This window comes from Salarias fasciatus, chromosome 2 (assembly GCF_902148845.1).
Source record: "Salarias fasciatus chromosome 2, fSalaFa1.1, whole genome shotgun sequence".
Taxonomy (NCBI): Eukaryota; Metazoa; Chordata; class Actinopteri; order Blenniiformes; family Blenniidae; genus Salarias; species Salarias fasciatus.
Genome location: NC_043746.1, coordinates 16,158,591 through 16,177,924, shown reverse-complemented (window position 1 = coordinate 16,177,924; position 19,334 = coordinate 16,158,591). Strand labels below are relative to the sequence as shown.

General features: G+C 46.0%; 2 protein-coding genes across 2 annotated transcripts; one reads left to right on the top strand and one right to left on the bottom strand.

Annotated features, from left to right (window-relative positions):
• Window positions 1-130: 130 nt before the first annotated feature.
• ehd1a (EH-domain containing 1a) lies at window positions 131-14,406 on the top strand. The gene is made up of 6 exons (XM_030105087.1): window positions 131-862; window positions 5,788-5,885; window positions 11,203-11,444; window positions 12,068-12,238; window positions 12,823-12,987; window positions 13,305-14,406. Exons 1-6 carry the CDS (start codon window positions 474-476, stop codon window positions 13,836-13,838), a joined length of 1,599 nt encoding a protein of 532 aa, XP_029960947.1. The 5' UTR covers window positions 131-473; the 3' UTR covers window positions 13,839-14,406.
• Window positions 14,407-17,067: 2,661 nt separating this feature from the next.
• Window positions 17,068-17,759, bottom strand: map1lc3cl (microtubule-associated protein 1 light chain 3 gamma, like). Its single transcript, XM_030114456.1, has 4 exons — window positions 17,688-17,759; window positions 17,559-17,614; window positions 17,362-17,468; window positions 17,068-17,257 (listed from the first exon to the last, which is right to left on the bottom strand). The coding sequence occupies exons 1-4, from the start codon at window positions 17,743-17,745 to the stop codon at window positions 17,068-17,070; spliced, it is 411 nt and encodes a 136-aa protein (XP_029970316.1). The 5' UTR covers window positions 17,746-17,759.
• Window positions 17,760-19,334: the final 1,575 nt, after the last annotated feature.

Genomic DNA, 19,334 nt, shown 5'->3' with positions numbered 1-19,334 from the left:
TTTTTTAATCCATCGTGAGATATAAATTTGAACGGTTGGGGGCGTTGCTCGCGCTCACGGGGCTTTTAATTTGACGAGCACGTGTCGCTTCCGGTGTCGGTGCCTTTTTTAGGGGCTACGTGACAGCAGGTGCTAGCAGAGCGGGGGTGCGGTGTCCTCTGGGGTGCTTTCGCTTGTATTTTCGTCCCATTTATAAAGCGTTAGCGGGGAATAAAGCGGCCCACGGCTCGGAGCTGACCCTGGAACGGCTCACCGGAGAGGGAGGCTCATCTGAATGACTGACCGTCCCTGCGCGGCTACTGGCTCGACCTAGAAGAGGAGGGTGGGGATTAAAACTTCCAGACCTCGCCCAGTCGTCGCTCCATTTCAGAAGGCAGCTACACTCCTCTGGCGGCGTGAGACCTCCACCCCACCGAACCGAATAATTACTCAAGGGGACGAACGGCAGCAGCTGAGGGCAGAAGCCAGCCACCATGTTCAGGAAAAACTTGAAGAAGGACCCGGAGCTGTTCCAGAACGTGTCGGAGGGGCTGCGGCGGCTCTACCGGACCAAACTGTTCCCCCTCGAGGACACGTATCGGTTCCACGACTTCCACTCCCCCGCTCTCGAAGATGCCGACTTCGACAACAAGCCCATGGTGCTCCTGGTGGGTCAGTACTCCACCGGTAAGACCACCTTCATCCGGCACCTCATGGAGCAGGACTTCCCCGGCATGCGGATTGGCCCCGAGCCCACCACGGACTGCTTCATCTCGGTGATGCACGGCGAGCAGGAGGGGGTGATCCCGGGTAACGCTCTGGTGGTCGACCCCAAGAAGCCCTTCCGAAAACTCAACGCCTTTGGCAACGCATTCCTCAACAGGTAAAGCCGGGGCCAAGTCCCCAGTAAAGAGCTTAAATGTGAACACTGTGGGACTGCAGGACACGAGCACGTAGTTACTCATTGATTTGTGAATGAGTGAGCGCCATGTCAGTGCCACGCTTCAGCTGAACTGTCAGTAGTTGATACAGCTGTGGGTGAGGAAGTCATGACATCACCCCGCCCGCGACTTCAGCGCTCTTCCTGCAAAGCTTCACCTGCACCACACTTTTAGCACGCTTTTACATAACATTTGCTAGTAAAGCTAGGTGTGTGAGTGTGAGACTTCGCTTTTCTTTCATAGTCGTGCAGGAATGTGGTGTTTAGTGTCAACAGACAGGTGGCAGATCTAGCCCGGGTATAACATGGGAAATTAACGGAAGGTGCTTTCCATCTGCTCTTTTCTTGAATATGAACTCCTTTCCCTTTCACTTTGAAGAAATCTTTCCAGTTCTAGGTGTGCCCCCTCTCCTCCGCACGCACTTCTTCCCAAAGGCACCTGGCAAGGTCACTCTTCAGACATTTTGTCCCAGGGTCACAGCCTTCCCCACTTCAGTGTTAAAAAATCTTTGTAAACAATGTTGCTTGGCAACATACTGACCTTGTTATGTCCTCTGAGCCATAACGTTCATATCTTCTGGACATGTAAGTACACCAAAGAGCTGCCGTCCTTTATTCAGTATCTGAGTATCTATGACGTCTTATCTGAGAAAAGATTAAAGCTTTAGGTATTTATCATCTTGTATGGTTGTAACATATTTGTGGCAATTAAGCCAGCTGCCATACCACTCACAGTTCTATCTTCAGATGTAAGTCCAGAGTAAAACAGTATCACACAAAAAAAATAATGTTTTAGAGACAACTGCCAATATGGTCACTGTCGAGATGGGCTGAAAATCATGAAGGGCGTTTGGGCTCATGTGACATTAATTATTCTGACAATACACTCATGCTGAGGAAACTTCCAGGAAAGTTCTCAGTTGTCAGCCAAGTGTTCAGTGAAACACACTTAAAAACCTTTGTTAAAGCAGGATGTCCACTTCTGATGTCAAAACTGACCTGATGACACAACTCATGATGACTCATGAGTCTTCCTCAGGTGGAACTTTTGTTGTTCACGCAACATAGCATTGAGACACGATGTAAAAATTACACTCTTTGTCAATACAGGTAAGATCGAAACTGAAAAGTAAAAACAAGTTTATGCAAATTGAAGAAGTGAAAAGAGTCTTGTCATGTTTTAATGTGTGTCAAACGCTCCACCCATTCCCGTTGCGTAAGGTGTGACTGCAAGGCCAAGGTGCTGTGCGTCAGGGCCAGTATGGCCGTGAAAACTACAACATCTGAATCCAGTTTGTTGTGTGTGGAATTGTAGTGACCCCAGATGTTTAACACGCTTGTTGATGGTGTCAATTCCCATCGAGGTTGTGTCTCCGGTGGACCATTGTGGTGTCACCCGACTCAGGAACAGCAAGCCAGACAGATGGCTAAATAATGAACAAACAAATGTCTAACTCTTGGGTGTTTCTGATCTTAATCCGTTATTAACCCCAGATTATCGAGTTCGGGGTGTGATGCCATATGCTGTGTAGTGATACAAACACTCAAGTTGACACTTCCCCAGTTAGGCTATTTCCCATTATCCACTGACATCCCTTCCTTCAATTATGTGGAGTGTTTGACTTATCTTTCAGGAGTGCAGACATCTGCCAACAAACATCACTGAAGTCACATTTTTTTCCAGATAACACTTCAAAGAGCATACAGGGGGTGTTAGAATTCACATGAGCAGCATTCACTTCTGTGAGTTTATTAGAGACTTGAGGGGAAACCAGATAAGATGGTGCGTAAACAAAGGCCATTGTCCACTGTAGCATCATTTGTCAAACTGTTGGACGTAGTTTTGTCGTATCCTGGGATTTGTTGTTCTGTTTTACATGCATCTTTGTCTCAAAAGCACATGCAGGCTAGAATGATCCTGCACTGGTTTCGAGGTCATGTGATCGTGCATTCCAGGTTATGACTTCAGTGTGAGCAGGTGCACAGCCTGCTTTAAACAGTTCACACAGTACAGAACAGACTCGACTGATAACACCCTCTCTCAAGATTCTCCTCTCAGAAGTCTGAAAACATTTTGACTGAATTTGCTTTAGTGCTTGTGTCAGGGGTCACGGTGTTAATTGGCTGATTTCAGAAGTCTTTGATTGGTGGCTTCTGTGGCGAGACTTTAACTACAGTCATTCCGCCCTCAGATTAGCCTTTAACTACCACGCTGTGATGAGAATTGCTCTTAGCAAAAACAGTTATTTATGAACAGTAAATACAAATCAGTCAAGCAAGCCTTGCAGCTCCAGGTTCAACCTGCTTAACAGAAGGTGTTAACTCCTATTTTGTCAATATTTGTACTGTTTTTACCATTTTGTCATGAAGCATCATGTTTTTTTTCTTTTAGTATTAGTTTTTTGCAGAAATGACATCCTAGCTATTTTTCCGCCTCCAGATGAGCATGCATATTCTTCAGCTCTTGTTCCTTTTTTATATTCAGTGTGACTGCAGGCGGAGGCCCCAGTGTGTGTTTCTGAGCTCTCTGTGAGCCATTACTCGGTAAAACCAGAGTCAGCAAAGTTGAAGTTCCGCACTGGCCCACCCTGGCTCGCACTGTCCTGCTTCGTCCTGTCCGGCTCAAGGCCTGTTATTCCTGGATGCTGACTCCGCAGCTTTCCAGAGATACAAATGTGCGGACTTCAAGAGCACATAATGAATACACACGAAGACACATGCAGATATGAGGACAGAATGCTGGCAACCCACGCAAGGCAAGAGTTTACAGGAAGCAAGCGTGGAAAAGTGACACAGTCATAGCCTCCCGGTGCAGAGAGCCACAACCGCCCCGTTTCCTCTGTCCTGCGGGAAGTTGAGGTTACGATGTGAGGCAAGGCCGTAGGTCGGAGAGTGGAGTGGAAGAGGAAAACCTACTGTCATCAGTTGGAGCCAGACTTCAATTAAAAGGCAGGACTGCTGCGGGGCACTAACACATGCCTCCATTCAATTCCTCTGTTTTTAAATGCTGTAATCAAACAGTAAGGGATCACAAATATGGGCCGTTGGGCTCCGTGCCTGGTGGGGATCCTCTGTTTCTAAGAAACTTCAGCTGAACCCGTAGCACCATTTGTTTTTGCCTTTAGGCGCTGTGTGGAAAATTGTTGGGATAGATACTTAAATGGAAAGTCTGAGCCAAAATTCCAGCTGGATATCATACGCCGTCCGTCACGAGCAGGAGGGGAAAAACCTGCATGTTTGTTATCTTTGGCTGATGCTGGTATTGTAATGTAATGCTGTGTTGGATGGACAGGACAAGAAGGCCCTCTCTCATATTTCTGTGACTTGGTCTTTGTGGATTTTTCCTCCCCCCCCCTGGGCGTGGGGTCGGCCCTCTGTTGGGGTTCATGCTTTGTGTGTGTGTGTGTGAGTATCTACGCTCGGTGCGGTTGCAGCAGGAATGTAAAAGCAGAGTTTTTCCTCAGTCTTGTGACCCAGGCGCCTCTGAGCTCATGTTGAGAGTATCGGTTCAATTTGGCTGAAGGGGCAGTGGAGTGAGGAGTAGCACCCCGAGCTGTGGGGGTGTCTTAACAATCCCTTTCTTTGTCCTGAGTGGGACACTGTGGGTTTATGCAAAACCAGCCATCTTCTCTCACGCTACATTGTGCGTATGTATGTCTGTCTGTGTTTGTGTGCGTCTTGGCTGGATTTCTTTTGGAGAGCAGCATTATTTAAAGTTTAAATCCCAGTGTTTCAGCTAAAAACAGATTATTGTGCAGTGAATTATGTTTCACTGGGAAAGACTCAGACCTACAATTTGTAGCTTATTGTGTATTGTCCCAGTGTTTTCCTTCTTAACTGGCATTACATCAGTGGTGACCTCCTACCAGCAAAACCTCTTCACTTTGATTTAATGACGTAAACTGAAAATTCAACTTTGTATAGGCTGACTTATTCGTTGTAATGTATATCCATCCATCTTCAGTACTGCTTTTCTAATGACTATGGGTGAGGGCATCGTACTCTCTGGACCAGTCTATCACAGAGCAAACGTGAAGACAGATTCACACTTTCATTTTCTCATCTGTGGGCAATTTACAGTCAACAGTGACTCTTCAGCATGAGTGTTTGAACAGTTGGAAGAAACCGCAGTACCAATGAGACGAGCTTTAACTGCAGAACCACCGCCTCTTGTAGATGGTGATGATTATAAATTGTGTGTATCAACACTGTTGTCTGTTTGCGCACATTGTCAACTCTTTGTCTTTGAATGCTTTTTATTTGTTTGTTTTTGGTTTGTATTGTAGTATGAATGAATGACTGCAATAACCGCTAGTGACAAGAAGAAACATGGTTTTCAGTCTCAATGTTGGCTGAAGAATTACAATTCAGATAAAATATTAAACTAGGTCAAAAGGTTTGGATTTAGTTGTTGCTGTTACAAGCTGCTCAGTTTTCTTCAGTCTATTTGAATTCATTCTCAAAACTTTTACTACACACTGTTGTTTTTCTTTTGTTGTTGTTGGTTTTTTTTGTTTTTTTTTTGTTTTTTGCATTTGGACAACAATCCTCTTATTTTCCTCTCTCGTGCCTTGTAAATGCCATCTTTTTTTGAGGCCGGGGTTTCTTCCAGGGTGAATTCCACTGGTGTCTGGGCCTGAGAGTGCAGAGGCCATTACTGAAAAACTGCAGAGGCGTACTTGTTTAATGCCAAGCTTTATATATAAACATCTCCTCCTGACTGGATCTCTGTGCTCTCTTTACCCTCATTCGGTGTGCCCTCATGTGTCACGGTCTTGGTGCCCTCTATCTTTTTCCTCGTACAAACTTTTGCTTTCGTTTTCTCTGCCGTTCGCTTCTTTGTCTCATCTCTGTTCTTTCCCCTTCAGGTTTATGTGTGCCCAGCTGCCGAACCCGGTCCTGGAGAGCATCAGTATCATCGACACCCCAGGAATTCTGTCGGGGGAGAAACAGAGGATAAGCAGAGGTCTGCTTCACACACACGTGCGCACACACACACACACACACACAGTAACCACCGTTCTTTCTTTATCCGCTCACAAGTATTAACTGAGTTTAACCTTTAGCTATACCACATATGCTGCCCTCTTTTTACAGACCCTGACACAAACCCAGACAGATTTTCACAAATGCAAAAAATAAACCTGCATGAAGCAACATGCTCACATGCTCGCTTTCACTTTGCTGAGACTCAGTTTGGTATTTTTACTGTTTGCAATTGCAGTGCTGTTGAACCAGCACTTAAAACACCCTCAGGCCACAGCTGAAGCATACGGGTTGTGTAAATCTTCCGGGGTGATGTAGGGAGGGCACACAGAATGGTGAGATTTACTTCCTGTTGCTGTACCTGTGGTTTTCTGTGTTCATCCTTTCATTCCCTCTCTCCCTTTATCTTTGAAAGTTTGTTTAAATTAGAAAAAAAACCCTATAAAGAAGTTCCCTACATTGCAATCTTTGGCCATTTTTATTTGCTACATCAGTATTTCAAATTCCGCTCATTCTCTCTGTGTCTTATTCTGCATTTTTTTTTTTTTTTTTTTATCGCTTCATTAGTCACTTCCCGATTCTGTGTGGAAATAAATCAATTCATATTTTTATACACCCGTTTCCACAAGACTGTGACCTGTGGGGTCAATTCAGAGTTGCCACATACACAGTTTTCTCCTGACTTTTGATGATCCCACAGAACAGAGGCAGAGAAGATAACCGCAGCTGAAGGCAGCTTCTGCTTTTTCTACCTGCTTTTTGGCTCGTTCAACAGGAAGCACACATTCAGGCAGTCCAGTTTTTGTGTAGTTCAGGGAAAGGAAGTGGAGTAAAATGGCAACCATAGCAGAGAGTTTCCCAAGACTGCCCCTCCTCTGCAGCACCTCGGCAAGCTGACACACACTCAGTCAGTCCACTGTTTATTATTCAGACCCATGAGACACAGGAAGACAGAAAACTCTGCTCACTCTTGGCAGAAGTGACAAATTATTTGACTGTTCAGTGGTTTTTATTTGTGGATTTTCGCTCGTCAATTGACGTTTGACTATTTCTTGACACACAATACAGTTGTTTTAAGACGCTATTCTGGCCTTGTCAAATTTGAAATCATAAATTTATCCCTGACCCTGGAAAGAAGAGTGAGCGTAATCTTTGACACAGTTGGACGGCGGACTGAAAATTCCAAACGGGCGACTGTAAACATACCAGCGTATTTTAGAAGTGTCCGCATGAATGAAGAGACCGTCGCTCGTTGAGGTGACCCCCGCTGGAGCGAGGAGGGCCTGACTAAATCTGACGCCTCGTAGCACAGACGCCTTTGTTTCTGTGCATACAGATTTACACATCCTAAGTCCCGAAGACATTTTCTCCCTTTCCTAAAGATCGTGTCCTGTTTCTGGATAAACACAGATACAGTACTATACTCCACAGACATACTGTACTGAGTGTGTCACATACAAACACAACTGATTGGATTGTGCGGCTCATGTGTGACGGGGGTGTGTGTGTCTGTGTGTTTGCGCGCACGCTCTCGCACAGCAGTTCATATTAGTCTTATTAGCAGGCTTCAGGAAGTCTTGGTATTATTTCCGACTTCCCCCTCAGAGCTAATCGTCAAACGCCAGCCCTGTGTGACTCATCGCATGCAGACTAAACCTCTTTATTGTTTTTACTGATGAGCGGTTTGGTAAAATTCATAAGGTACAAGTCTGCGACGTAACTTCCAAGTAACCAAAAAATTCAGAAATGTTGAAAGTGGGAAAAGTGTTTGTGGAGGCTTTGGTTGCATAACACTTGGACTGTGAATTGATTTTGATGAAGTCAGCATGTGCAGCTCGGTGCTTATGAGCGCTGAAGTGATGAAATCCGTCAATAATACTGAAATTTTGCAGAACTGGAAGGCTTGTTTCCCACAGTCACTACCGGTGACTTGACAGTGAATCGCGGCACGTTAATGCCACTCAGCAAGTTTTCTGAATAGAGTTAATCATGTGAGCAGAGCGTCCATCGTGTTGGGAAATACGATGGCTTAGTGGGGAAGAATGAGGGAATACTGAAAAAGACGGATCCCACCTGGGAGGTCAACACGCTGCAGTAACGGTGTCAAGATGATAGAGAATTTATCAACCAGTGGCAAACTCAGCTCCTTCTGCTGGATGTTCTCACTGGGTTTATTGTTCCAGTCTGAGCTGAATGCTGAGGCGTAGTGTGGAGTTTATGGCTGTGGTTCGCAACCTAGGGTCCAGGACCCCCTCAGGGGGGACACCTGAGATCACAGTGAGGCTTTGCCAGCTCAGAGGTTGTCAAAATTAGATTATCACACGTCAAATAAATCCTCGATTTAAAAAAAAAAACAAAAAAAAGCTTCTATAATCTAGAACAGACATGAGAAACTTTGCTTTCGTTTTCAAGGGTCTTTCTGTTGTATGTTAGTCAGAGTGGGTCAGTGTCGGTGTTTGGCTTCACTGTAGTGTTTTAGCAACTCAGATTAATGAAGATGATCTGTAGCCTTCTGCTCCAAGTAAGCAAACAAACTACTAGTCTGTGAGATACACCCGAATTCACTGTATGCACAGTAAAACAGCTCCAGCTTAAAGCCTGTGTGGGGTTTTATTGGGACAGAAGTGCTGTGATTTTAGCCTGTTAATATTTGTGTCTCTCTCTGAACTTGAGACAAAAACTATCGGGTATCTTAGACTCTCATGCTAAATAATCTTACACAAATATGTGTGAACACTAAAACCCTGCTTACCAAACAACTCAGAATATTGAGAAACTGACCGGTTACCCGGTTTTTAATCAATAATTATGACAGAGTATAAACATCATGCAATATTATAGCATAAACATCACAAAGAACCACAGCGCTCCTCAAAGTTTGTGTGAAAATACAGAAATTATAGATGTTCTTTGTTGGTTAAATACCTGCAAAATCAAACGGCAGCAAGATCTGAAATTGCACCCTCCCCGTATGCTCAGTTGTGTACAGAGGTCATGTAGTTCATTACTGCTGGTTTCTACAAGGTGAGAAAGTGCTGTAACTATTCATCCCTCTGTCATACTGCTGGAGCTGATAGGAGCTGACTGTGGCTGGCAGCAGGTTAGACCCTGGCCCGGTCACCTGTCATTCACAGCATAAACACAGTCACTCACCTACGGGCAACTTAGAGTCCCGATTAACCTGAAATGCTTGTTTGGAATGTAGAAGTAAACAGAAGTATGTGGCGGGGGGAGCTAAGCTCAGAAAGGCCCCCAAGCACAAACCAGACATGCACCAGACAGTTTTTCACTTTGAGGTGGGAATGCTAACCACAGGAAGACGCATTTAAAAGAAAATCTATTTTAAAGGAACATTTTGAATATCCAATGTAATGATTTCATTTGAGGTTCAGATGTACACAAGAGTGTTCATCACTGGAGTTCACTGAGAAAATAAACTTATTAGAAAAACTGGGACTGCCCTCTTTTATTCAGGAGATGTTGAATAAATGCAGTTCTATTCCTTTGCTCTGTGTGTCCTGTGATTGGCACATAGCTGTAGGGCCTGTTATTAGTCATGAGTGCAGAGATCAATCCCTGCATTCTGTCCCTGTGGTTCAGACGCAGCAGTTGTTGATGCTCGGCGCTATAAGTGAACTGGAGCAGCTGTCTGAGTGCCCCACACGTGTGTCAAAAACAGACTTGATAAAGAATGAACATATGTCCTCTGCTGGCTCCCTCTGGGATCTTCATCTCAGATGTTTCCCCCTTCCAGCCCTCATCCTCTTTCACACCATGTGCAGTCTCTTTTTCGGTTGACGGTGTTTTCCTGCGTTGGTGTCATACGGGAGTTTCTCATTACACTGGTGCTGTTCCTCTCACTTTCACTTTGTCTTCCGAGAAGGAGGGATCCTTCCCGATATTCCCCTTGACCCCCCCCCCCCCCCCACCTCCATCTTTGATTCTTGCTGCCAGAGCTGCCTTTCAAACTTTCCTTTTGTGAACATGCGTTCGAACGCAGACAAAGGCCGGCCATGTTGGAATGCGTGTGCAGCAGTTCTGCTGTCGATTGTGCCGCAGCAGCTGAGCGGAGCTTTTGGAGCAGCTACATTCTTTTCTGATCAGATGACACGACGACACTAATCAAAACCACATCTAGCTCTTCCCCGCTTTCTGACCGAGACCCTGAGGCAAAAGAAAAGTCTAGAAAAAAATGCCTGTTCTGTCATTCCGGCATTTCCCTCCTCCAGCCCAATCACCGACTGAAGTGAGTCTCATAGTTTGTGGAGCTCAGGCAGCGGCAGGCCTGTTTAATTTGGTTCAGTTTTTGACACCGACTTCACTACTGATCATGCGTTTTAACACCTCATCTAAAGTATTGACTGTCTCGCTCCTTTTTTAAATCATCCTCGATCACCAGAGGCTTTGGTTTTTGTTGGAGCCTTTTTTACAGCACGCTTGCTGCTTGTGATCGTTTCATTCCTCAGGATAGTGAGAGGTCGGATTGTAAAGAGGGACTTGGCCCGGAACAGCCTCTCCTGGCTGTCAGTGAAGATAGTTAATAGTTAACCGTGGAAAAGGCACAAGCTTTTGAAAAGCCCCTATCTAAACATTACTGGATCAACGCTATTTGGAGAATGAACATAGCAGCCACGATTAAACCTTCTCCACCGTCAGTTATTGACTAATCTGAGCCGTTGAGCTCTTTGTCTGGTTAAGCTTCAGACTTCATGCAGTGTTGGTCAGTGCCAACAGAAAGTGGTGACATCTGATTTTCTACCCACCGGCGTGGGCGGATAGCTGCTCACGAGCAAGCTGCTTTCTCCTGTAGCCGTTTGTCTGTTAGTTTTCATTAGATTGTAATAAGTTTATTACCTTCACATGCTAAAAGCAATGTTTTATTATTGGTGATCGAGCAGTGACCAGATCACGTAACATGAATGGAATTACAAATGCTGCTCAAATATTTTAGTGTGTCAGTGCTGGGAGCTGTGGCTCATGTGGAGGAGGATTACGTTTTGATTCGTTGTCTCACCCTGACCAGGTCCAGACCAGAACTGCTCTTAGATGAGTCACTGAACCTCAAGTTTCTCCCAGTGGTGTGCATAACTGTGTTATGCTTGAAACATTGATGGCCTTAGAAGGAAAGCAGCTGTTTACATTGAAACACCTAAAACTTAACTTCATTCTGATTTCATGCCAGTCCGTCAACAGAGAACGGGAAAGCAAAATGACACAAAGCAATTAGTGTCTCCTGCAAGTGGTTAATGAAGTTCTTCAAGCTCTTCAACCTTCTTTTTTCCCCCTCCTCTCTCCAGGATACGATTTTGCCGCTGTGCTGGAGTGGTTCGCCGAGCGCGTGGACCGCATTATCCTCCTGTTCGACGCCCACAAGCTGGACATCTCCGACGAGTTCTCCGAGGTGATCCGTGCGCTCAAGAACCACGAGGACAAAATGCGCGTGGTGCTCAACAAGGCGGACCAGATCAGCACTCAGCAGCTGATGAGGGTCTACGGAGCGCTGATGTGGTCTCTGGGCAAAATCATCAACACACCCGAGGTGAGTCTTTTACTTTTTGTGAGTGTGATATTCATGTGAAATACAGATGGAAAGACTGAACGATCTGGCAGGGATGGTGTTTCTCTGGAGGCACATGTCAGACCTGTAGAGCTGTGTGTTGATTTTATATTTAAATCAGTAAAGGATACGATTGTAGGGACTCAAAAGGAGTATTGTTCTCAACTTGTAAAAAATTAGTCATCTGAAAGACTGTACAATAGCATCGATTCCCATGTCCAGACCGAGCGCACGTGGTGCAGCTCGTCTTATGATTCATCCCTGACTGGTTAATGTTTGATCACTCATAAAGTGATCCTGCTTAAACCTTTGGAGTGTCGAGATAATTATTCATTGACTTTGACTCTTGGTTGCATTGTGAAGTCTTAGAAAAAGGCAAAAAGAAAGGTTTATATCCTACAAACTGACACTTCTTTGTTTACATTTTCACACACAATGACTTGCCTCTGTATCTTTTGTGTGTGTGTGTGTGTGTGTCTGTACGACTCCTCGATGTGTGTGAGAGGCTTGTGAAAGTATGTCCTCTGATGTGGGTGCGGTCAGTAGAGTGTAACTCGATGGAAACGGAGATTAACGGAGGTTAACTTGTTCAAACACGACTCCAGGTGGTGCGCGTGTACATCGGGTCGTTCTGGGCTCAGCCCCTACTGGTGGCGGACAACAGGAAGCTGTTTGAAGCGGAAGAGAATGACCTGTTCTTGGACATCCAGTCGTTGCCGCGCAATGCGTCTCTACGCAAACTCAACGATCTCATCAAACGAGCGCGCCTCGCCAAGGTCAGTATGAAGGAGAGGGAAAAACCCTGACAGCAGCGTCGGACTGGAGGTGTGTGTAGTTTAGGAACAAAGCTACTTTTATTGGACGTTTGAGGAGGGTAATTTGAATGAAACTGTGCAAACAGTGAACCTTCTCACTGGACGTTGGTCTGAGGAGAAGGTGAAAGAAATGCCACACCCATCCACACGGCGGACTTTGACACATCTCCGTGGGAGTGGCAGAGTGCACCTTGCTCATGTTCAGCATCACTGCATTCAGTTTGCAGTTGAGACACTTTGATTATACATGCAAAGTACATCAAACATCCAAAACCACAAAGTTCCCATCACCAGAGCCATGCTGTTAAATTGTTGTTTTGTTTTTATTTTATTGACTTTTAAAACCTCTTCTAGGATTAAAAAAAATAAATAAATAAAAGTACAAATAATGTTTTTCCATGAGCATTTGGCCCCTCCCCCTAATCCATAAAACCTGAACATATTGTGTTTTTTTTGGGGGGGGGGTTGAAACAAGAAGAAATTTACGTTTACTCCAACGCAAGTTCACCTTTAATTTATTGAAAAGTTCCCTTTCCGGCTTCCAGGTGCACGCCTACATTATCAGCTCCCTGAAGAAGGAGATGCCGAGTGTGTTCGGAAAGGACTCAAAGAAGAAGGAGCTGATCGCCAACCTGGGAGAGATCTACACCAAGATAGAGAAGGAGCACCAGATCTCGCCTGGAGACTTCCCCAATCTCGCCAAGATGCAGGTGAGTGAAATAAGGAACTGACTCCAGAGAGAACGCCACCTGCAGTCACGGCGTCACAGGTTGGATGAAGCTCCTCTGTTTTTGTCGAGCTGTTCTCGGCATTGAAAAACAAACTGTCCAGAGTGGAATGACCCCTCAACCTTGACTCCTCACATCTTTGCCCTTCTTTCCTGGTCCTGCCCTCCAGGATGGGGCAGGGCGGGGATGAGATTTATTTTTCCTGGTTTGTCAGGAAATCCTGCCTCTCCTACGTGACTCCCATCAGCCGCCATTGAGGACTGATCTATTTCTATCGCCAATTCCTGTTTTCTCTCCAGGAGCTGCTCAACGGTCAGGACTTCACCAAGTTTGCGGTGGTGAAGCCCAAACTGCTGGAGGCGGTGGAGGACATGCTGGCCAACGACATCGCCCGCCTCATGGCCATGGTGCGACAGGAAGAGGCCAGCGTGCCCAGCCAGTCCGTCAAGGGCGGCGCCTTCGAGGGCACCATGAGCGGCCCCTTCGGCCACGGCTACGGCGAGGGGGCCAGCGAGGGCATCGACGAGGTGGAGTGGGTGGTGGGCCGCGACAAGCCCGCCTACGACGAGGTCTTCTACACCCTGTCGCCCATCAACGGCAAGGTGTCGGGCGCCACCGTCAAGCAGCACATGCAGAAGTCCAAGCTGCCCAACACGGTGCTGGGGAAGATCTGGAAGCTGGCGGACGTGGATAAAGACGGGCTGCTGGACGACGAGGAGTTCGCTCTTGCCAACCACCTGATCAAGGTGAAGCTCGAGGGCCACGAGCTGCCGCCAACGCTGCCCGATCACCTGATACCCCCCTCCCAGCGCGGGACAGTCAGCTGCGAGTAGGAGTCCAGAGAGGAGCCTGGGGCTCGGCACTCGTCAGGACTCTCCACACCGAAAACACAAGCATGAACAGCAACATCCTCCGTCGAGCTGCGAGGGCTTCCGACCCGACGCCCCGGAGAAGTTATCGCCGCGATCGGTTTCACCAGAGAGAGACTGGAGGGGTTCTGAGGGGAGGTAAAGGGGGAGGAGGGAGGGAGGGAGGGAGGGGGGACATGTCTGGTTATCTTTGTGAAATAAACGGGAAGGAGGGAAAGTTGATTAGCAGGCCGATGAAAGGACTTTATTGGTTCAGGAACGGATGGGTTGCTGCATGGTGGGGCTGAGAACGGATTTGTGCATCCTGTGTAAAAGATGTCTTATAAGTATACAGTCCATATTATAATATGTTGATCCAAAGATATATAGTTTTTTTTCCCATTTGGAGAGAGAACGAGGAAATGAATCGAACAGCTGTTAGAATTACTTTATCTATATTTTTGTATTTTCTGACTGTTAACTTTGCCTCTTTCCAAATGCTTCCCTTTTTATTATTTTGCCAAATAAATAAAAAGGAATACTCTATCATTCATAATGTGCTCCTGTGGATTTATATTTAATCTCGACGATGCACAACAGTAATTTTAACTCGCTGGACGTCAACATGAGGCTTTACTGACAACAGAGCTCAACAACACAGAATTCAGGGGAACTTAGGTGACTGAGCATTTTCTCAGCTGGATCTTTTTTTTTTTTTGACTTTCACTTTGTAGTTACTTGTCTTGCAGGGTCATGTAAAGGCCTGTGTCAGCCAGAGGCCATCTCCCAGCTCCTGCAGTGCCAGTGGCATCTGCTGCCCTCTGTGGGCCGCATGAGCCACAGTAGGAGCCTCTGTTTGACTTATAAGGCAATTTACCCATCGAACAAGTGACTTCTGACTGCATACTTTGGAGGGCAGATTGAAAATGTTGGCAGAGACGAGACACTTGTGGTGCTTGTTCTCAGGGAACACTTGGAGAGAATTTGATAACGGCATCAGGGAAAACGGCTCTTGCTCCAGGCAGGAAGCTCATTTCTATTTGATTCTGACTATATGATTTATATATCTTTACAAACCTGCACGGTTGTGCAAGCAAAGCAGATCTGAATGTGCGCTGTAAAATACGAACACAGATGAAATGAAAATCAGATTCCAGCTGCTGATGGGAAGCCATCAGCTGTTTGTAAGAGGGGAAGCCCGCTGACTGATTCAAGGCCCAGAAATTACATAAGTCTTTAAATACATGTCTGATCATGCAGGTGCACATATTTCTGTGCAGTCTTCTGCTTTCACTTGGACATATCATCTGACTGTGTGGCTTTTTTGACCTTTAAATGACGGTGAGAACCGCAGCTCGGTTCCCAGAAAGCTCGATTATCTTTCATTTTCAATTCCAGGCCTGCGCCTGCAGGAACACTCATTCATCAGTCACCATCAGATGCACATATTTAACCTGTGATCAAATCCTGAACTGCCCTCTTGTGTCCTGTTGTGTTACTACAGGCACCTGAAAGACGCTGAGCATGCTGGGATCGATCGTTGCTGACATCCATCCATTTTCTATACAATTTTATTCAGCTTCGTGTTCGTCTGTTTTTAGAAGAACAAACTGTGCAAACTCCACACAGAGACATGATTGTAGCAGTAGAGGCATCCTGCTTATGATACATTGATGTATTTTCAGTTTCAAGACAACTTGATTGTGAAAGTGCTCTACACTACCCCACAGTGCAGCTCTACTTATGCTGAGTGAATGTATTGTCCCACAATGCCTCCTCCTGCTCAGGTATGATAATGCACTGACACGAAACTGCAGGAATGGCCACACTGGTGAGAAGTGAGGGGGTCCACGGGCCTGACAGCCGCCGCCACTGTGTATCTCTCCTTTACAACATTTCCTCTTTCCTGCCTTCCTGTGTTTGGACGGCGTCATCTTCTCCTCATCTCTTCCCCCTCTCCTCTTCCTTCCTTCTCTCCTTCTGGTTTGTTGTGTTTTTTTTGCCACAGACTTAAATGTTTCTTGGTTCTTAATGTAATTGGTGTTGTTTGTCCTTTCTGGAGCTAAGAATAGCGCCAGTGGTCCTCTGACACACTGACCCCCGCGGGGAGCAGACTGGGTCAGTTTTATATAACACGGTCATGTGGAAGGAGGGAGTGCCACTTCTCAGAGGCAGGTGAGGAATGAAGCACCTGAGTGCGCATAAAAGCTGAGAAATCATTAGATTTGACACGTAAGTCACTCGTGACTGCTCCCAGAGTCGGTATGATAAACCTCTGAGTACAGGAAGACCCTAAAAGTTACAACATGGAGGTTTGAAAAGCTTAAATATGTGCGAAGAGAAGCTTCTGCAGCCTGTTCGGTGTCTGTTTAGCCCATGTTCCTCTACCTGTGTCTGGGATCAACCCCCGACCCCACGACCTGAAGTTGTATAATAAGTGGGCCTGTCTGTGTTCTGAAGCAGCGAGTAATGTGACCCACAGCAGATGGTGCTGCTGCCTGTGCAATCTGACATTTCCAGGTAAAGCGGAAATATGAGACAAGGTCAATAAATTACAAGGAGTATTTATTTTTTTTTTGATATACTGGATACAGATCAAACCAGAACAACAACAAAAAAAAAATACATCCAAGAGCGCACCGGTGATTCCTGTATCGATGAATCTGTAGGAGTGTTTTACTGTCATGAGGGAAAATGTGGACGAAGTGGCGTTTCCCCCAAAAAAGACAGCAAAGAGAAATGGGGAATAAGTGCTAAAATAAAGAATTCAGTGATTAACCCATTTTTGTCGGGCAGACACAGCAGGATTGGTCTAAATGACAAACTTACTCTGTAGAACTGTGAAGTCCATTACTATTACATTTTTGAGTCTAAAAATATTCAAATAAAAAAAAAAAACACTCAAGCAATTTACCATACTGAAAACTACTTTATCTGTCAATAAAATCCAATCAAGAAGCCAACGATCGATCCATGCTGAAGTCTTGCTGAGGAGGATTCCGTCCACCCCCGTCAGGTTTTGGCCCTGCAGAGGCGGCGGGGGGCGGATTATTATTCTGAAGACGTATCACGAGGTAGGCAGGCGGGACATCAAAACTGGGGGGAAAAAAATAGTCTTTCTTTGGCTCAGTTTGTCCTGTTTTTTTTTCCCCCTCCAGTTGGCTTGTTTGGTGTCTCCGGGTGTTGAGTTCAGTTCATTGGTTGTGTCCCTGGCTCAGGAGGACGGCCTGTCCGTCGGCCGACACGCTCCGAACATCTCCTGCGAGGCGTAGGTGATGTAGAGGAAGCCGTCGGCGTCGCTGTAGCGCGTGTAGACCTCCCCCATGCTGGAGGACATGCAGGACATGCTCTTCTCTGCTACCAGGAGGAACAGAGCCTGGCTGGACTCCAGATCGATCTTATTTCTAGAGAGACGGAGAAAGAGGCCTATAAAACCGACGGCCTTGGAAGAGGAAGCGATCTGAACTCATGAGATGTGAGAAACAAGTCACGAGTTTGGATGATTTACCTGAGCAAGCAGAGGAACTGACCCAACGTGAGCTCGAAAGGAACCAGGAACTTTGTTTTGTCCAGAAGGGGAAGAGTTTTCTCACGAATGTACCGTTCGACAATCACCTAAACAGCATCACATCATGACATCTGATCAGCTGGAGGAGCATGAACACACAGCAGTGGGGGGGAGATGCAGAGCTCAAACCCACTCACAGGCAACTTGTTGGGGAATTTAGACCGAATACTGCACACTTCATCTTTTCTCGTTGCTAAAAAGAGACAGAGCGAGTTTAACACGTGGGTCTAGAGCCACTGTGAGGCCGGAGCACAGGCAGGTCTTACCCAGGCACTTCCTCTGCTTGAAGGGCATCATCTCCATGGATTTCTCAAAGGGAGCCATGTTGCTTGAGTTGCTCTGGGCGGTTTGTTGCTTGAGTTGCTCTGGGCGGTTTGCAGAGACCAGCGGCGATGGAGGCGGCGTGGCGGTCTTGCCCGGGCTGACGGTAAAGTCCCCTCGGGTGGAAGTGAAGCAAACCCCACCGGGACGATGCGACCGCCGGCGTTTTATAGGAGGCACAGATAGGAGGAGTCGCAATGTGACACCGGCAAACCAGGGCACACTCTTTGTCCCGGCGGGCATGTGTGTTTTCAGGGACGCGAGTGTGTGTGTGTGTGTGTGTGTGTGTCTTCACTGTGCTGGCCCGCAACAGGTTCACACTTACCAGTTATCGTACCGAGCATTCTCACGTCCACTTGCGATATCAGCACCGCTGTCACGTCCACCGAGGGGGGCGAGCATGCACAGGGCGATGGACGCCAAGAGCGTATTATGAAATGGGAGTCATGAGGAGCCTCGACTCCAAGAGTGGCTCACACGTTCTGAACAGATGACCCAAATTCTCACACTTATTATGAAATTTTATTATGAAACTGCTGACCTCTTGACCTCCCTGCCTAATAAAAAGAAAGCGAGTCACAGTGTCACCATGTCATGCTTGTCTTCTAGCAGCTTTTCACATTTCGCTCAGTTCAAGTGAAAACGTGGCTCCATGATCACAGCAGAGAATCGTCTCTTATCTTTTAACGTCCACATTAAAGAGTATACCTTCAGCTCGGCCTGTTCTGTTAACGCCACATGTGCAATATGAAGCTCGATTCAGTCATGAAATATTAGAGATTAATACTTTATTACATGAAGGGTTGAATTACAATGAAACAAAGCAGTAAGTAAACATCAACACCACTCTCGGGTGGGGCGTTACCTTTATTGCTTGTGTGTGTGTGTGTGTGTGTGTGTGTGTGTGTGTACTCTGCTTTGCACAAACAAATACTCACAAGCAGCGAATATGTCACACACTCTTATTGGAGCGAGTTCAAACATTGTTTTTCCTTTTCCCATATTTCCAAGTTGAATGTATCATTACACAATGATTAACTTCATTCTTCAATCATTAGTTTGGAAGGAACAGGAAGAAATGCGGAAGTTTCCATATATGGTCACTCTTCTGATAAGCAGCGTTTCTCATGCTGTTGGTGTTTTATTGTTCACCTTGGAAACAGCGACCAGACTAAACAGTCTCCTCTCACAAGCAGTTCATACAGTCACATTTGTGTCTTCATCAACACTTTTCCTGACCATAAAACTTGATAGAAATTGGTCAAAGTTCAAGTCTCTATTAACTTTATTAAGATACAGAAAATAAGTTTGGATTTTAGGATTATATCTCAAAGAGATCAAACTCTGCAAGTTTTCAGAGTGTGTACTATAAACGACATAGTAGATTTACTTTTTTCCATTATTTTGAAAATCCTCACTCACAATAAACCTGAGTGTGTTTCCAGATGTTTCTCTCTTGCAGACTCCAGCTGTGGACGCCTTGACAGGACCAGCTGCTCTGCGGCGGGTAAAGGTCGCCCCCTGCTGGTTAAAAGGTAAATCTACGGCTGCGGATTGCTCCATCTGCTCTGATCTATAGAGTCTGTGTCTGT

Excerpts from the sequence above, each read along its gene's own strand:
- ehd1a (XM_030105087.1), top strand. The coding sequence starts at position 474 with ATGTTCAGGAAAAACTTGAAGAAGGACCCGGAGCTGTTCCAGAACGTG. Across the intron at positions 11,445-12,067 it reads AAATCATCAACACACCCGAG|GTGGTGCGCGTGTACATCGG; the intron begins GTGAGTCTTTTA and ends ACACGACTCCAG. Across the intron at positions 12,988-13,304 it reads CCAATCTCGCCAAGATGCAG|GAGCTGCTCAACGGTCAGGA; the intron begins GTGAGTGAAATA and ends TTTTCTCTCCAG.
- map1lc3cl (XM_030114456.1), bottom strand. The coding sequence starts at position 17,745 with ATGGCTCCCTTTGAGAAATCCATGGAGATGATGCCCTTCAAGCAGAGG. Across the intron at positions 17,615-17,687 it reads CAAGCAGAGGAAGTGCCTGG|CAACGAGAAAAGATGAAGTG; the intron begins GTAAGACCTGCC and ends GTCTCTTTTTAG. Across the intron at positions 17,258-17,361 it reads CAGTTCCTCTGCTTGCTCAG|AAATAAGATCGATCTGGAGT; the intron begins GTAAATCATCCA and ends CCGTCTCTCTAG.